Below are 19,604 nucleotides of genomic sequence, written 5' to 3' on the forward strand. Positions count from 1 at the left end.
CTCTGTAAGATCAAAACTACTTTCTTAATAATACAAAGATATTATGTGCTCTTTTCATTCTTTTCTGGGCACACAGTAGAGTTTTCCAGAAGCTACATGAGGTAGGACATCACAGCTCTAATAGGTACATGTGTGAAGCACATGTGAGGATTCTCCTGTTGTCTATTAATCCAGACTCTAAAAAGATTTGTAAAAATATGAAACAATTCCAATCTCCTCACTACATTTTCTGTTTTGAAAATATAATTTTTTTTAAAGTTATTTATACTGACATGTTATTAGGTTATTATTTTTAAATAATTCATAAATATATATATACAATTTTCTTTCACTTTTAATGTCTAATGATTATATTGGTAGATGTAAACCACATTCCTTGGGGTAATCAATAATTTTTAAGAGTATAAGAGGGTCCTAAGGCCAAAAAGGTTGAGAACTCCTAAGTTCCGCACGAATTCCCTTCATCATCTAAATGAAACTTTTGGTTAATGAGATGACAATTCTTTTTCCATTATATTTTGCAAATGTCACTAGAAATAAAATCTATCTCTTCCCTGACATTCCTTTTTATGATAAACATTTTCTGATTTTGAGTAGGAAATAGACAGAGATCTGGTGAGGATGATGTCTAAGTTATACTTACCTTTACTAACTCTGTGTAGCCCGTTTCTTTTGGGGTCCACCAAGGCTGTGCTTTCAGTCCATTCACATTGTAGAGTGAGCGTTGCCAGACAGACGCAAAGTGTCCTCTCTTGTGCCCAAGCTCATACCACTTATATGCCTGAAGGAACAGAAAGAATGTGCTCCAAACTGTTCCTTCAACAGAGCGTTTTTATTACTTTTAAAATTGAAAACATTAAAAATAAGGTATTACTTCAACATATTTAAATAAAGAGCTTGCTGCTAGGCATCCAAGTCTGTTGAAATCTGGTGAAAATATTGTTATTTTACTGGGTTTCTGATTATGACCTATTTGTATAATGAACATGTACATTTTCTTTTCCCCCTTAGGCTGCAGTCTCTCTGGATAGTGGATTCATGCCCTACACATTTTGGTCTCCCTCGAGTGTCCAGCAGGGAGTCGAGCACTTATTTTTTGAATGCATAAATAAGACACCAAAGGGCCTTTTCTATTTTATATTTCCATTAGAAAAAGATTATGATTTTAATAATTTCTTCAAAGATATTTGCATTTACTGAATCAGAATGCTAAAATAAAAAGCAGCTTCTTTTCACATGTACTTTCCATGTCCACATTTAAGAAGGTCACCCCAAGGCGTCAGAGTGCAAACTCTCCATTAAATTAAGTAGACAGAGGGGAAAAATTATTCTGAGTGGGCAATAAATACAGTGATAGCCCATTTTAGATTTTTAAAGAAGGAATTTTTGTTCATAATATATATTTTTTTCTGCCATAAGGGATAACATGTGTGGCTTTAGGCTAGCTGCAACATGATACTACTTGCCTCCAAGACTAGCCTTTTCAGGGACAGCTGGCTACGGAATATGACGCTCTTTATGGCTCCTTTAAATGATGCCCTCACCATATGCTCTCCAAGGAGCCCTGCCCAGTTCCTGCACCATGCGTGTTCCATTGTCTTTTGAATGGAAGGCTTTCTAATGGTACACTTAATATTATCCCTTTCACTATTGCAAACCTGATCTAATGATTACTTTTACAGAGATAATTCAAATGTATTTTTGATAAATAAAAATAAGTATTTCATAGTAAATCACCAGATACACTTTAGATGTAAAAAATGTTAGCTTTTCAAATTTTCCCTCATTAAGAGACTGAAGGGGGATAGCAATACCAACTCATATTTTCAGTAACACTTTACATTGACTACTTTCTTTGAATGTGTTATCTCATTTGATTTTTCCAATAACCCCAAATATCTCCATTTTACAAATGTTGAAACTGAGGTTTATAAAGGCTAAATCTTCTGAACTAGCATTTGGGGCTCCTGGCAACTTATTCTACTCTCCTCCTATTTATATCATTTAGCAAACACTATGAGAAATGATTTTCTTATTTAGTTATCTTTTTTATTAATATCTGAAATTAAGAATGCATATACAAATCATTCTTAAATACTTTCCTTATAATACATGTAAGTTGTAGCCAGAATTCCTCTAAAAACCAGAAAGTTAAAATGGCTAATTGTTATCTAATTTTTTTAAAAAATAGCATGTATCTTTGAAATTAATTTGACTATTGTGGTTATTTTTGTCCAACTTAAATTTAGGATTTTATTTCCTATGCTTTTCAGGGCAAAAGTGAACAATAATATTAAGGACAACAGATTGTTTTTTCAAAAATCTGACAGTCCATTTTTGAGTCATCACAATTCATTTTAAGGATTAAGTGTATTGCTAGAATAGTGAGAAAAGAAGTTATTGTAGAAAAATAAAAACAGCAAACATTATAGCTGTAGCTCAAGAGTTGGAAGTCTTAGATTTTAGTTCTAGCCTTTAATTAGCCCTAAACATGCTAGATGTCTGGGCAAGTTACAATAGCATGTTTAAACTATCTATAAGGTCTTTTCTGACACTCAAAGTAAGTAATACTGCATCAAGTAGGACTCAATTTTTCACTCTCCTGTCATTTAAATTTTAGGAGAAACAAAATTGTGAAAGTGATATATCAGAAATTTTTAAAAATCACCTTTAATCATATGTGACACAGGGGACCCAATGAATTCAGCTAGATTGCTTTTTAAAAAAACATCTAAATTACTTTACAATAAAAATTGCTATAAAATCAAAGATCAAGTTAGAATCCTCTGAAAATTTCTCTACTATTTCCTGTCTAATCAGCAATTTTACATATGTAATTAGGAATATTAAAATAGACAGTAGGAGGCCCTGGGACACAGAGGCAGTAAGAGCCCCTGGGCCACATTTAAGAAGTTAAATGTGTTTTATATCAATGTTGTCTCCACTTTCTTCCAATCTTGCTATGTATGGTTTTTATGCACATGTACGTGCACACACACACACACACACACACACACAGAGAGAGAGAGAGAGAGAGAGAGAGAGACAGAGACAGAGAGAGAAAGTATGTCGGATGACTGGATCCCAGAAAAGCCCAGGCCACATCTGTGGAATGGGCTGCCATAAGTGGCCCCAGCTGGGGTATGTTCTGCCTGGAGCCCGCTGTCCAGTGGGGCCTGAGAGACACACTTCTGGTGAGAAGAGCTGGCTGCAACTTGCCTAAGGATTGTAAATGCTATTGTGTGCAAACAGAACGTTATGTTATTTTGCATGGTAGGCTTTTTGAGCATAGGGTGGCTTGAAAGAAACTGAGACCAAGTAAGAAACAACATTCAGGTTCTTACAGCTATCATTGAGGACGCAGTTGACAAAGTCTGGAGTTAGCACTGACTGAGCAAGAGGGAGGGTGAGGGGGATGCCAAAAATGTGAGAAAGCCAGATCTCCACAGCTGGCCCTGACTAGACTGGAGTGAGGAGGAGAGGGAGGAGCTCAAGCTCACTCAGATCTTGATCCTGGGAAGATGGGAGTATCATTGAATGAGAGAAGGAACCTAGGAGGAAAAACGGTTTAGAGAAAGACAAGTAAGTTGTCTCTGTGCCATCGTGTGGGACACTGAGCAGGCAGTAGACATGAGAACGGGGACTTGGAGAAGGAGACTAAATCTAGCTAGAACATGGATTTGGAAGTTATGGGAATACCAAGAACTGCTATCTGAATTGCTGCAGACCCTCATGGTTTGCCCCCGTCTTCCTGACCATACTAAACGGACCACTTAGAAAAATTTTCCTCACAACCCATTTTCTTGTCAGTCTCGGCAGCACAGAGGCTGTGGCTTTGCTTTTTGCAGATCCATCCTCTTTCAGAGGTGGAGCAGTGCTCTAGGCATAAAAACGTGAAAGGTGTTTACTTCCTGATATGCAAACTCAGAGCATGACAGCCAAGTCAGACTCTACACCCAATATTGGGAATATACTAACATGGAGTTTCTACAGGTTTGTTTCTGTTCTCCTGTAAGAACGAATCCTTCTGAACTTTTTAAGTTCAAGAACTGTGCTGTTCTTTGCATATTCATGATAATTAAGTTGGTAGAACAGTCCCATATGTTCAAATCCCAAGCCCTTAACAAGTGTATAGTAATGAACTTTTTGCCCTTGAAGTAACGGCTGTTTTCATCTAAGATGTGAGATAAACCATAGGCTTCTTTCATCTGTCTTTGCCCTGGACTCTGAAATGTTTAAAGATAAATTAATTAGTGATGATTACATTTACAGTAGTCAGACATGAACATTTATGCAGTGTTAGATGTTGTAGCAAAATCTTTCTTATCCCTCTCATTCAAAGGAGTTCTGAGTGATTACATCTAAAAGAAAAATGGGATGCAAAAAGGATTACTAATCAGCAATTTCTTCTCCCATCTTTCTCTTTAATTCTAATATCTCATTCCATTTCAGTTGACTGGTAGGTTAGAGGGGGAAAGGTACAGATAAATAGACATGTATAAATTAAAAAGTGTCAATTATCTGAACTTCTAGTACCTCCAGATTGGTTCATGTTCCTAGCAGACAATTATGTTATCACAAACCCCTTCACTTCTCTGAACCCTCAATTCCCCAGATGATTCCATGTTCTTATTAATTTTAGAAACCTGAAGCTGTATTATCCTTAGATGTCACTTTATTACAACATGGAATGCAATGGTTACAAAGATTCAGTGTCTCACTTTACCCTTTTATCCACTGACTTAAGGAGATCCCAGCTCTCACCCCTGCAATGAAGCAGGACAGGAAAGGAGGGCTTTGCCATCCAGCAGGGCTGCATAAATTGTAAATCATGGTAGACTGTGACAGAGTTTTGAAATTTATAGTATGCGATGTCATGATTAATGAGACAATGTTATGGTTATAGAAGCAGACACTGTACTCAGAAAAAGATAACCATTACAAAGGAAACATGGAACTTGTTTAGCTACTACATTTTTTGTGTCAATCCCTATCATTACTATCATCACAATGTTCGTCATAAACTTGGTATTAAATATTTCAGAGGATAAGTTACACAACTAACCATTAGGATCTGTGTGATTAGGAATCAGCTGATAAAGACTTCATTCTAAAAAGAACTACTTTTAAAATTCCAAAATAAAACAAAAACGAATCTAGTCAAACTGTTAAAATATTTCTAAAAATTTAAATTATTTCAGTGACATCTCTTCATTTCAAAATTTAAAAAATACTTTTCCAAGGCAATTTCTATCTCTCTGTACACACACAGACACACACACACAGATACACACAGACAAAAACATACACAGACATGTACCAACTTAGAGATTGCTTCTGTGATTACTTAGCTGATTTCTTGAAAGAAACTATAAAAGCCAAATCCCAAAAATTCTTTAAAGGGTTAAGCTGGAGTTGTTGGGTTGTTCCAAAGATAGTTTAAGTAACTAAATAGTTTATATCACTGCTTTCGAAAGTTCACACTCAAAATATTTTTTGAATTCTAACTTTCCTGAAATAATTATTCTCCCAACTCCATCCTCTGTTAGAGAGAATCAGAATTCACACACCCATTACCTCTTTGTTCCCAACCCTCTGCATGGCATCCCCCAGGTGGAAATAAAATCTCCCATCATCAGTGCCAGGATCTCCGGATTCTATTCCTTCCTGTAGAAAGGACAGTGTTAGTATGGGTAAAATAATTAAATACCAGATTCCATTAATTGATTTACGTAGCTTTTCTTATGGTACATCATAAGAAAACCTAAAAACCAGAAAAATACATCTCCATATTAAACTTTGGGAATGAGGTTACTGGTCAACATTTGCAATGCCAAAACAAAAGGAGGTCATAAAGCTAAATTTAACAATGCATTCATCATTAATTCACAGTGGAATTGCCCACAAAATTAGTATGATACTTTGTGTACTTTCTGTGTGGGAGCAATCATATTTCAATATTTTGAAGAATTTCTCTGGCTGGATAGCTCTTGCATTTATTTTGCTCTCCAAATCTTACCATATGTCATCTAGAGGCTTTTTATTCCTAAACCAAAATGTTTAACTGCTCATGTTTGAAGTGATGGCAGTCCAACTGCGAGTATTATTTCTTTCCATTCAAAACAAATGTGTCCTTACCTTTTAATGATTTTTTTTTTAAACAAAACATACAGGAGAATTAAAGCCAATTTGAATCTTAAAAATGTAATTTTTATTAAACAAATCCCTATTCTAAAACATTTACCTAATTCTCTGATTTCTCACACAAGGACTGAAATTGAGATTGATGAACCCCATTCCTTTCCCCACAAACAGAAAAGAGAAAATATTAAAGCAACAGAATGCGTTTAGAAAAGCAGAAGGACAAAAGTTAAAAATATCTAAATGTCAAGGACTTCTTTCTAAAAATCTGCATCCTTGAGGCCTCTTCACAAGAAGCTTATTATCTTTCACTAGGAAGAAATTGTATTTACATAATGTTGGAAATGGGCAAGCTGCATGACAGAATGGGAAAGGCATCACTCAGGACAGGAAGGGAGCTGCGGCGAGGGCTTCTAATTGACCAACACTCAAGTGTCCTTGCTTGATAACTGACCAGCCCAGCTCTTGCTTTCCCCATCTCTGAAGCAGGCAGAGTACCAGTAAGCCATCCTATGTCAAAAGAAATGTAAGGAGACACTTTAAATCACAGAAGCCCACATGCCCACTGGGCCCTGGCAGGAAATGTGAAGTGCTTGACAGGGGTCCAGGGACAGCCCCATCCCAAGGGGGGATCACTGCTTGTCTGTGTGCAGGGAAGTGAGCCAGATATGACGTTTCAAGAGAAACTAGAAGTCTGCATAATTATATAAAAATGCTCAGATTCTCAAATAAGGCAAGCAATTAAAATGGTTTTTAATAGAACTATGCCAGCCAAATAAAACATGCAAGCTATTTGCAATCAGTGGGTTACTATTTGGGATCTCTGATTTAAGTCATGTGAAAGAAAGAGATCATAAAAGTGGAATATATTGATACTTAAAAAAAAAGCCTACAGCTATCTAATCAGCTATGTCCAATATGGTAGCTGCTAGCCACACATTACTGCTAAAATAAAATAAAATGAAAAATTCACTTCCGCAGTCCCAGTGGCCACATTTCAGGTGCTCAATGGCCACATGTGGCCAGCAGCCATCATATTGGAGAACACAGATAAAAAACATTTCCATCACAGTAGAAAATTCTTTTCTTTTTAGAGACAGGGTCATGCTCTGTTTTTTTTTTTTTAATATTATATATATTTTTTAGAGACAGGGTCTCACTCTGTCACTCAGGCTGGAGGGCAGTAATGCATTCACAGCTCAATGCAGCCTCGACCTCCTGGGCCTGAGTAGCTGGGACCACAGGCACGTGCCACCACATCTGGTTAATTTTTAGAATTTTCTGTAGAGATGGGATCTCACTAGGTTGCCTAGGCTGGTCTCAAACTCTTATCCTCAAGTGATTCTCCCACCTTGGTCTCCAAAAGTGTTGGGCTTACAGGTGGGAGCCACTGCACCTGGCCCACAGCAGAAAATTCTACTGGGCAGCCCTGGTCTACACCACCTGTGATTCTGCTGAATTGATGAGGATTTCATTAGATATGAGAAAAAAGGCATATTTTAATTTGAATATTTTGAGCAATGACCTTTTCAGCCAGTATTTGTTACCTCACTTTGTGTGGGTAGTTAAGAGTACTATTTTGAGTACAGTAAATATATAATTAACTTGCAAAAGGAACATATAATGCATTGTCTATATTTAATATACACGTGTGTGTGTATATATATATATATATATATATATATATATTTTTTTTTTTTTTTTTTTTTTTTGAGACACAGTTTCACTCTGTTGCCCAGGCTGGAGTGCAACTTCTCCAGGGTTCTCCTGGGTTCTCCAGACTTCTCTAACATCTCCTGGGTTCAAGTGATTCTCATGCCTCAGCCTCCCAAGTAGCTGGGATTACAGGTGCACACCACCACACCAGGCTCATTTTTGTATTTTTAGTAGAGACAGGGATTCACCATGTTGGCCAGGCTGGTCTCGAACTCCTGACCTCAGGTGACTCACCCACCTTGGCCACCGAGAGTGCTGGGATTACAGGCATGAGCCACCACACCCGGCCCATTGTCTGTATTTAAAAATATTTAAAGTATCCCTAATTTTGTCTGCCTTTGCCATTTATTTAAAAACTAACAACAACTTCAGTTTTATAAATTTTTAAATAAAGTATTTTCCAAATCATCTCTGCTCAAGTGGTTGGTATTCTGATATCTGACACTGTTGGTTACAGTGGAGGCCCACATTGCTTATGAATGTCATGGTCTGAGGGTGGACATCCTGAGGATGAAAATACGCAGCAGTGCATGCAATCAATCTACAAGGAATAAGCAAGTGTGTCCCAATAACTCGAAGGACTCAAAAGATGAAAGGAGAGGAGAAGCAGTGAGCATTACCTTTAAATATGGGATGCTCTCAGCAATTTTGTTCTGTGCCTTCAGGATGAAGCCATAATGGACTTTAGCAAAGCCATCATTAGGTGTCACACTCAGCACCTAAACTCAAAGAAAACACAGAACATAACTCAAAGAAAACATAGGTGATTGCTTAAAAAAATCTACAAATGACTGTCAAAACCAGTTTTAATTAGCTTTGTTGTGCTTGGATTGGATTATGATGTTACAGCTGAAAACACCATAGTACTTTGTCTCATGGCAATATCATTACGCTTAAATGGCTCCATTTTCTCTCAACTCAATATGCTTTTCACATTTACATAATGGTTCTTCAAGAATGAAGAAATGAATGAAAAGGCAATAACCATTAAAGCATCACTTTAACAATGCAAATCAGCAAAATATCTCTCAATTGATATGACTTCAATATTTTTTAGTGATCAAGGGAAAATGGCTTTAAATTTGTTGTACTTGAAGATAATTCTGAATGGTTATTAGATATCACTTCATATACAAGCTTTATACATTGCCTTAATTAAGAGAAAATTTAGATTTGGATTTGTGATACATCACAATCCATTCATTCAACAGAAGACTTCTTGAGTGCCCAGACCATTTTAAGCCCTGAAGATAAAGTGGTGAGCAAATCCAATATTCTGTGATAAAACCCAGGTAAATATTTCATATAAATCACGTCATTGTTTATTATTATATGCATTCATTATGATTTAAAGATAAATTATGCAAAGTGCCTCTAAATTAAATATTAATAGTGAGAAACCAGAACAACAACACTCAACTTGAAAAGCTACTTAGACAAACTAATTTATGGAACAAAAGAGAAGGATGGAGAAGGTTTGAGTTGGTGCATGTAGGAAAGATGCATCTCCCATCTCTTCTCTCCATCCTTGAGTCTGAGTAGAAAATGGGAAGTCTCAGACACAGTAGGGCTAAAATGGGGTTACACAGAAGGATCAAGTGTACACGCAGGGGACACCAGGCCCTCGGGGGGGACCACACAACACATACTGCAGATGCTGTAGCATTTTCAGCTTGCATCTTGTCCTGCACCTCATCGATTAGCAAATCTGGTCAACACTACCTTCAAAATATATTCAGAAACATACCATGTGTCACTTCCTTCACCACGGCTACCCTGGCCCAAGAGAGATGTCTCATCATCTCTCTATATCTTCTTACAGAAGCCTCCTCACTGCAGATCCTCTGCACACGTGGCTCTGCCCCTGTGTAGTCCACTCTCCGCTTGCTAAATCCTAGGTCAGATCTCAACCCTCCTCTGCTGCACTGCACTCAGAGTGAGTGCAAGATAGAGTTCCTGGAACCACTCCCAAGGCCTCCCTTGGCTGGGCCTCTCCATTGCTCTGGCCTCCTCTCCTGCTCCTGCCCCTCCCAGCCAAGCCTCTGAGGCATGTTGGACTTCTTGCTGCTCCACAGCAAGCCAAAGATACCCCTGCCTCAGGGTCTTTGCATTCACAGTACCCCTCTGGCTCAGACTCTTCCGCCAGACATCCCCACAGCAAGCTCCCTTACCTCCGTGAAGCCTACCCCGACCATCACCCCCACTACTAAAACAGAACACCCTCCATCCCTAGTCACTCTCCAACTTCTTTACCTTGACTCACTTTTCTTCATAGCACTTACCACCATCTGACCTAGTGTACTTTTATTCCTCCCACTAAGATGCAAGCTCTACAGGGATTTTTTCTGTTTTGCTCATTGCTCATTCCCACTGCCTGCTATGCATAGTACAGCATTCAGGTGCCTGAGAAACCTGTACTAAATGCTCAGATGAGTACATGCTGGGCTTTCCTCCCTAACTAGACCTCCGAAAGCCCAGATCCTGCTTTTCTGCAGCTTCCACAGTACTGTTCCCAAGCTAGACATTGAGCAGGAGCTCAATAAATACCTCTGGCATTGAGCTAAATTGACACAGATGATGATTCTGCCAGCATAAGAGGGATTATTATAATTATTACAGCTACACAGATGACATTTCTGCCTACTGCAGGCACACAGCCATTATCTCAAGTAATTAACACATTTATTGATTTACTAGACATCTTAGAACACACAGAACTCTTCCAGGCCCTGGGCATAGAAAGATAAATGAGATATACTCTCTTTTCTCAGGGGGCTCTCACTCAAGTGAGGGAGACAGATTTAGAAGTAGACAATGCAAGATGATAAATGTAGCTATAGATAGGCACGAAGCATGCAGGGGTTATACAAGAGGGGCACCTGGCTCACTCTAGGGTGAGTGTGGGCAGGGCAAAGGTCTGAAAAGTATTTAGGGATAAATAGGAGTTCACCAGGAAAAGGAAGTGTGGGATGGTGGAGGAAAAGGCATTCAAGGTGTATTAGAAAGTGAGTAGAAAGGGATAGTGGGCCAGGAAGAGCAAAAGAGAATGTTGTTAAATTATGAACAAAAGGTGATAGAAGAGATTGGAGAAAAGGCAGAAGTCAAATTAAATCACAAAGGGTCCTGTTTAGTATCAAGTGCAAGGTAATCTCCTGGGGAGTAGAAAAAAATTACGTACACTTCTACTTGTATCTGTCTCTCAAATAGTGTGAAACAAGCTCTGTGGCTCTACTGTGATCTGCATGGTGGACAGCCATGTGTCCCATTCAGGAAAAACACTGTCAGGAGGCGAGGGTCGGGGCTCAGGCCCCAGGGTAGCTGACAGTGCTGCCCTCCCTGCTTGCTTCTTTGTGCTTGGGTACCATGCTCACTGCAGTTTATATGCGGATGTGTAATGGACATGCAGGTTGTATTATCTAGTTGTAATCAACAAACCCTCAGAAAATGACAAATGGTTTTATGAGATTTCTAAAAAACCCAGATTGAGGCTACAGTTGCCCTTCGAACAACATGGGTTTGAACTGCATGGATTATCTTCCGCCTCTGCTGCCCCTGAGACAAGACCAACTCCCCCTCATTCTCCTCCTCTTCCTCGGCCTAGTTAACGTGAAAGCAGTGAGGATGCAAACTTTAATCATCCACTTCCTCTTAATGAACAGCAAATATATTTTCTCTTCCTTATGGTTTTTAAAGTTTCTTTTTCTAATTTTTTAATTTTTGTAGGTACATAGTAGGTGTATGTATTTATGGGGTACATGAGATGTTTTGATACAGGCATGCTATGCATACTAATTACATCATGGAAGATGGGGTATCCAGCCCCTCAGACATTTATCCTTTGTGTTACAAATAATCCAATTATATTCTTTGAGTTTCCTTATGCTTTTTAAAATAACATGTTCTTTTCTCTAGCTTACTTCATTATAAGAATATAACATATAGTACATATACAAAATATGCATTAATCGACTGTTTATGCTACCCAGTGGCTTCTGGTCAACAGTAGACTATTAGTAGTTAAGTTTTTGGGGAGTCAAAATGTATACATGGATTTTCAACTGCTCAGGAGGTTAGCATCCCTAACCCCTGTGTTGTTCAAGGGCCAACCGTAATATTAGACAGATTGTCTCTCTCTTTCTTTCTCTCTCTCTATAAAACACACACATCCATACACAAACACAAAGCACAGACAAAAACAACCACAACTTCATACAGCCGACATTTCTATCCCCAGTACAACCTCTTTGTGTGATACATTCCTGGGATTTTAAAAAGTTATATAATCATAAAATCATAAATATTAATTTTTCAGCAAGAGTTAAAAGATTTTCTGGCAGTTAAATAGAATTTTATATTTGACATCATCTTAAAAATTGTTTTGGGGTATGTACCTTTTGTAATGCACATATATATTAGTGCATATATATATACATAATATTATGTGGGTACATACATGTACACATAACATATAAGTATACAAACATATCTCAGGCATTTGCTTGAACATTTTTGTCTGGAAGCGCCGCCATCAAGCATGTTTGAAGACCACTGCTGCAGGAAATGAGAACAACAGAAGATTTAAAGCCGAGGGAGATGATCAGTGTTGTGTTTTAGTGTTAGTGAAGGTTGGGGGAGAGCAAGCCAGGACAGGATCAACCTGTCCCTGCTCAGGCAAGAGATGACGGGTGCTTTGGTTACAAAGGGAAGGGATTTGAAAGTTAATCAGAAGTTAAAATGAACGCAAATTCGTGATTTGGTACCAGTTTATAAACTTCATACGGGCACATTCTGAGTGGGTTTCATTAACTACTGTTTCTGTAGCTAGTGTGTATGGGTTTTAATAGATGTGTGCTGACTGAGTGAATGGGTATACGTGAGCAGTGGCGGGTGAGTCAGGAGTGGCATGAAACTCCCCACTGTAGTGCCTGGGCAGCTGCTAATGTTGCCGACTTGCAAGAGAATCCCAGGAGGGGCCGCAAAAAGCTACAGACTGGAGCAAACGATGTCACACCATTTTAAAGCCAGTTTCTTTGTTGCAACTAAAAGCAGCAAAAAACTGGAAAAATAAAAATATCAATGATTTTTATAAATGTACTCAAAAGTAATAATTAACATGAAGAAAAATATAAAATTACAATGTCTGTTTTCTAAAAATGATCTTTAACATAAACATATCAAGAAAAACCTTGGTTAATGAAAGAGACTCCATTAGATAATAGCTTATTAACTTAAAAGTGAGAGGACCAGAAAAAAGGCAACCCTCACACATATTTTCAGTCTATTCATGCTTTAAAAAAAAACTCACTCAATTGTATAATGTCCTTATATTTTAGACTTTCTGCATCCTATTATGCATATTCAGATGAGATTATTATATAAAATGTATAAACAACAGGTAAATTTTATTTTTCAGGATGAAGTAAAATGTTTCACATATCTGAGATTTAGCGTCAGGTAAAGGGATGAATATCCTGAAGTGAGGTTTTAAAACGGTGAGGAAGGACAAATCCACAGTGTATTAGAGAAACCAGTATGCTGTCAGATCCTGCCCTAACCTCAAGCGTGCTTGCACCCAGTCAACACTTGAGAATGTTTTTTAGATGGAAAGAAAGAAGGAGAAAGGAGTGCAGGAAGGTAGTAAGCGAGAGAGGGAGGGGTAGAGGGACAGAACAAAGAAAATAGGGAAGAATTCTACAAGGAAGGAAGGGAATGAGGAGTAAGGGAAGGAAGGGAAGAAGGAAGGAACGAAGGAAGGAAGGAAGGGAGAGAGGGAGGGAGGGAGGGACAGAGGAAGGAAGGAAGGAAGGAAGGAATTCTACAAGTTCCATTTTTGTGGCCTCTGACAGTGACAAAATAATGGATGTGTTTGTTATAACTTCACAATTCTTACATTCACAGACCCTGATTCACTGAGGTATATGATGCTTCTCTTAACCATACTCTGTAAGACAGGGCATTGAGTGTTATGTGTTGGCCATTAACAAATGCAATGTTCCACATGGAATTAATTTATGACCTGGAATAGGTCTTTAGTAAATGGCACACATTGTCAACATTAAAGGTTCAATCCACCCTGTGTAGCTATTAGTGATGTTATAAAAGCAAAGGTCTTATTTCTGCTCTCTCAGAAAATATAAAAATTATGAGAAAGGTAAAAAGACAACTGCTTCAAAATTCAATGATTTTCATTACACAATAATAGCAATACACAGAGGAAAGTACCACTTTGGGAATTGACCCAGTCCCTGCCAGATTATGAAATTGCTGTTCTTGATGGCATTTAAAAAATACTGTAAAAGGAGTAGGGTGAGATGACTTGTGCCTGCAATCCCAGCTATTTGGGAGGCTGAGGCAGGAGGATCACTTGTGGCCAGGAATTTGAGTCCAGCCTGGGTAACATAGGAAGACCTCACCATCACTAAAGAATTTTTTAAAATTTAGCTGGGCATGGTGGCATGTGTCTGTAGTCCCAGCTACTTAGGAGGCTGAAGCAGGAGGATTGCTTGAGTCCGGGACATGGATGCTGAGGTGAGCTATGATCACGTCATTACACTCCAGCCTGGGCAACAGAGTGAGACCGCGTGTCAAAAATAAAAACAAAAACAAAACAAAACTGTAGCAGAAATCATACTGACTATCACTGAGTGGTAGCATCTTGATGTAGACTTCACCAGCTTGAAAACCATTGATCAAAGGGCCTAAATTAAAGAATAACAAGTAAACATGTTCATCTTTCTTTTACAGAGGCATTAACTTTCTCCATCTTCAAAATTCATTGGGCATCCTGTTCATTCTTTACCAAATGAATTCCTCCACTGCCTAAAGAAGTCACATTTGTCTAGATTTTCTAGTTACTTGTGACTTATAGGTTATCTATCAACATCTGTTATAAAGTAGAAATCCTTTGAAAGGCATCCTTGCCAGAGGATTTGAAGAGTCAATGCCCTGCTGAAAAGTGAGTAATTTATGTCACATGCTTGAAAGGTCCCTGTTCCATAGCCTCTCTCTAGACCATACTTCTGACAAAAAAAAAAAAAAAAAAAAAGGAAAGAGAGAGAGAGAGAGAGTGTGCATGTGTGTGTGTGTGTGTGTGTAACATTCACAGGAACTTAAATTCTTCTTCCTGTCATAAAGAACAATTTTAGAAAGACTATGTATGGAAAGATAAATATGAAGTTTTAAAAGAATCACAATTATAAGTTGAAGGCTTAATGTACTAAGTGTTAACTAAAATTTAAAAATCTTCTGATCTAGGAAAAAAAGCATTGTTAAAACATAGTTTAGAATATGTTAACTATAAGAATACTTACATGCTTTTTAACTTAATTTAAAATAGAGACTGGGTATAATAAATGTAATTTGCAAATAGCCTTAGAACTTAATTTGACGTAGTTAATACAAGATTGATGCTTACCTCTTCATAAACTTTCTTTGCATTGTCATTATCTCCTATCAAGAGGTATCCCACACCAAGGTCATTTTTTAAGGAAGTATCATTGGGAAATAGTTGAACTAATCTCTGCAGGGTAAGCAGGGAACCTCTCATATGACCTGAGTAGATAGGAATTAAAAAAAATAGAAATAAAAACAGATTATGTACACTTTTGTATTGAGAATGTAAGTCATGAGAGACTATTCACCAGAGCCTGAGAACCAGCTCAAATCCGGCTTTATTAGTGGTTTACTAAGTACCTAGTAGGGTTTCATAATGTAGTTGCAATGGTATTAATAACTGCCATAAGTAGATACTGAATATGGTTTTGATTATAAACATTCTAAAGACATTCTCATTTTTTAAATTCAGCAATGTTTACCATTTTAAGTTAAATTCCTTCTCAAGAAAAACTTAGTTAACAATTCCTTGTTAAAAAAAAGTTGTGCTGAAATCTTTTTGGTTTATTAACTTTATGAATAGGGGATAAGCAGTAAAAAGTCTTAACTAACTTCAGGGTCTAGCATCCTGTATGAAATTCGAAAAGGCACCAAAGTACATAGGACAGTACCTAACTGCTGACACATCCCCTATGAATGACAAGTGTACTCATCTCTAGGTAATGACTTAGTCATGGAGCAAATGATACATCATCCAGTATTATGGGGCCCTCTCGTGGACAAAGGCATACTTTGCATGCATGAATCATGAAAAAACCCAGCTTCAATTATCTGTATGAAAGAACATGTGCAAAAAGAGGACTAGCATCAATAAAAAAAGCCATGAATTATCTAAAGGGCTTAGTTGCCCACAGTCTAGGAGAGTGATAGGAGTGTCATTATGCTAAAGCAGCTGTATATTCCACTGCCAAACCATCTGCCATAAAGCATCACCAACTCATTCAACGGCCTATGCCCTATTACCAGCCAATCATATTCCAACCAGAACAGTAGTCATTTCCTCACTAACAAATCTGGGCTTCCTTTTCTATACCTTTACTTCCCCCTATCTGCCCACTTTCTTCTAGAATTCTCCTATTATCCACAACAAAAGCATGGACACAAACACCTCCTGCAGCCATCTGCTCCCCGTCCCTTCCACTCTGCATCTGGGAACCCTGTTGTGTTGTGACCAACTTCACCACCTTGTCATTTTCACTAAAATCTTCTGTCTCCATTTGCCTCAGAGCCTTCTCGAGTGAACTTGCTTCATTCTCAAGGACATTCTGAGAGGACTACATTCAAATGCTGATGGATTGCTGTGGACGAGGCAGTCACCTTCCCAGGGCCGAGGACAGGGTGAGGCCAGAGAGGCACTCAGAGTTAGATTTCAGAGGATGCCAAAAAAGTTCATAATTTTGATGTGAAGGCTAGTTTAATGCATCCTTTTAAAAAATCAATATTAATGTAAAACATTCACGATGAAGAAAATGTTAACACTTCAGTGACAGAATCACTAAACATTGCTAAGCAGAGCCATACCACTATGAGGCAAGAGGAAAACTCAGTAATGCTGATTCTTTTTTTTTTTCTTTGAGATGGAGTCTTGCTCTGTCGCCCAGGCTGGAGTGCAATGGCATGATCTCGGCTCACTGCAACCTCTGCCTTCTGGGTTCAAGTGATTCTCCTGCCTCAGCCTCCTGAGTAGCTGGGATTACAGGTGCCCGCCACTATGCCCGGCTAATTTTTGTATTTTCAGTAGAGACCGGGTTTCACCATGTTGGCCAGGCAGGTCTGGAACTCCTGACCTCAGGTGATCTGCCTGTCTCGGCTTCCCGAAGTGCTGGGATTACAGGCGTGAGCCACTGCACCCGGCCAGTAACGCTGATTCTGCGTCCATGGTGAGTGTCCGCATTGCCTCTCTGGAGTCCCGGCCCTGCCTTTTCTGTGCTGAATTTGTGCTGCGTGTTTTTCTTCTGCTGCACTGGTCCCTATGAATATTAGTCTAACTGACCATTTCTTATCATTTTTAATCATCACATGGACTTTAGTCCTATTTTGTTCATCTACAAAAGTGATACAACTCCTCTTCATTCTAATCCTCGGAAAACTGATAGGGGGGTCCATTGGGCCTTGACTCTAATCTATAGGAGCCTCCCTTAAGTGACATTAATAATCTGTCCATGTAACTATCTGGCCAGCCAAGCACCTGCCTTGGCAGTGACTCATGGCTTAGCTCCTTCCCTCCATGTTGACTGATGATCTGTTATGAGGAGAGAATCATAAGCCTCGTTATCGTGAAGTTAGCTGACAGCTAGTCTTACCTGCCTTCGGTACTGGGAACCTGGGTCAGTCCAGAGGATGGTATAGGATGTTCTATATTTGTATGCTACTTTTAGCATCTAGCTGGTATCATCTTTCCTCAAATGATAGGCTTTAGATTGTAGCCTCCTAAATCTGATGATATATGATATGATGTTCTTTTCAAAGCATTTGCAAATTTACTTCATGATTAATTTTTTTCTAGCATTTTCCTTGATATAGGGTCAAATCTTACCAGTAAATTTTTTTTTAGAGTACCAGAAACAGCTATTATTCATTTATACAAAATTTCCACAGATAATTTCAACCTCCATGAATCATTTTGCTATAGTTAAGGGAGAAAAGAATTTGGTATCACAGGAAGAGTTTTTTATTCCAGACCTATTAATCTATTATCTATGATTCCTTAGGCAAAGTATACAAGCTATCATAAAATGGGAAGAAAGAGGGAGAAGAGAGCTAGCAGAGATTTGTTCATGAAATTTAAATGAAGAAAACATCTCCATGAGATACAAGTGTAAGATGAAGTAGCAAGTGCTAATGTAGAAGCTGTAGCAAGTTTCCAGAAGATCTAGCTAAGATCATTGATGAAGTGATCTACACTAAACAGCTAAGATCACTGATGAAGTGATCTACACTAAACAGCAGATTTTCTATGTAGACAAAATCACTGTCTGTTGGAAGAAGATGCCATCAGGACTTTCATAGTGAGAGAGGAGAAGTCAATGCCTGCTTTCAAAGTTTTGAGGATACACCTACTGTGTTGTTAGGAGCTAATGCAGCTGGAGACTTTAAGTTGAAGCCGGTGCTCACTTACGATTTTGAAAAACCTGGGGCCCTTAAAAATTATGCTAAATCTACTTTACTTGTGCTCTATAAATGGGAAAACAAAGTCTGGATGATAGGACATCTAGCATGGTTTGTTGAATATTTTAAGCCCACTGTTGAGTCCTTAAAAAAAAAAAAGATTCCTTTCAAAATATTACTGCTCATTGATAAGCACCTAGTCAGCAAGAACTCTGATGGAGATGTATAAGGAGGTGAATGGTGTTCTCATGCCTGCTAACATAACATCCATTCTGCAGTTCATGGATCAAGGAGTAATTTAGACTTTTAAGTTCTATTCTTTAACAAATACATTTTATTTAAATGTCAAAATATAAAAACTAACAGGAGTTTGGGGAGGAAGTTGCTTCCAACCCTCATTAACGACTTTGAGGGGTTCAAGACTTCATGGAGGAAGTAACTACAGATGTGGAAATAGCAAGATAACTAGAATTAGAAGTGGATCCTGAAGATGTGACTGATTTGCTGCAATCTCATGATCAAACTTTAATAGATGAGTAGTTGCTTCTTACAGATGAGCAAAGAAAGTGGTTTCTTGAGATGGAATGTACTCCTGGTGAAGATGCAGTGAACATTGTTGAAATGGCAACAAAGGATTTAGAATATTCCATAAACTTTGTTGATAAGGCAGTGGCAGAGTTTGAGAGGATTGACTCCAATTTTGAAAAAAGTTCTGTGGGCAAAATACTGTCAAACAGCATTGCAAACTACAGATAAATCTTTCCTGAAAGGAAGAGTCAATCAGTGCAGCAAACTTCATTGTTGCCTTATTTTAAGAAATTGCCTCAGTCACCCCAACCTTCAGCAACCACCACCCTGATCAGTCACTGGCTATTAACATTGAGGCAAGACCCTCCATCAGCAAAAGGATTATAACTTACTGAAGGCTCAGATTATCATTAGCATTTTTTAGCAATAACATATTTCTAAATTAGGGTTTGGACATTGTTTTTTAAGCCATAATGTTATTTCACACTTAAGACACTACGACATAGTATAAGTACAACTTTTAGATACCCTGGGAAATCAAAAAATTTGTGTAACTCTCCTTATTCTGATGGTCTGGAACCAAACCCACAGTATCTGTGAGGCATGCCTCTATTAAGGTTAGGATTACAATTTCAGTTTTAGAGATGGTGAGCCTAGGACAGACACATTACTTGAAATCAGTTGTAAAACTCAGGTTTCCTCCCATGTAATTCTTCTAA

The 19,604-nt window shown here is 38.2% G+C and overlaps 1 protein-coding gene across 16 annotated transcripts in view; it reads right to left on the reverse strand.

The window, feature by feature from the left end:
* ASPH (aspartate beta-hydroxylase) overlaps nt 1-19,604 on the reverse strand; it is a 228,308-nt gene that overhangs the window by 46,393 nt on the left and 162,311 nt on the right. For all 16 annotated transcript variants that reach the window (XM_054497391.2, XM_054497392.2, XM_054497388.2 and 13 more), the window contains 4 exons: nt 15,272-15,408; nt 8,478-8,576; nt 5,578-5,667; nt 644-781 (listed from right to left, as the gene is read on the reverse strand). In XM_054497391.2, the coding sequence (XP_054353366.1) occupies nt 644-781; nt 5,578-5,667; nt 8,478-8,576; nt 15,272-15,408 (464 nt within the window). The remainder of the gene's footprint in view (nt 1-643; nt 782-5,577; nt 5,668-8,477; nt 8,577-15,271; nt 15,409-19,604) is intronic.

Source organism: Pongo pygmaeus, chromosome 7 (genome assembly GCF_028885625.2).
Source record: "Pongo pygmaeus isolate AG05252 chromosome 7, NHGRI_mPonPyg2-v2.0_pri, whole genome shotgun sequence".
In the NCBI taxonomy this organism is placed as follows: domain Eukaryota; kingdom Metazoa; phylum Chordata; class Mammalia; order Primates; family Hominidae; genus Pongo; species Pongo pygmaeus.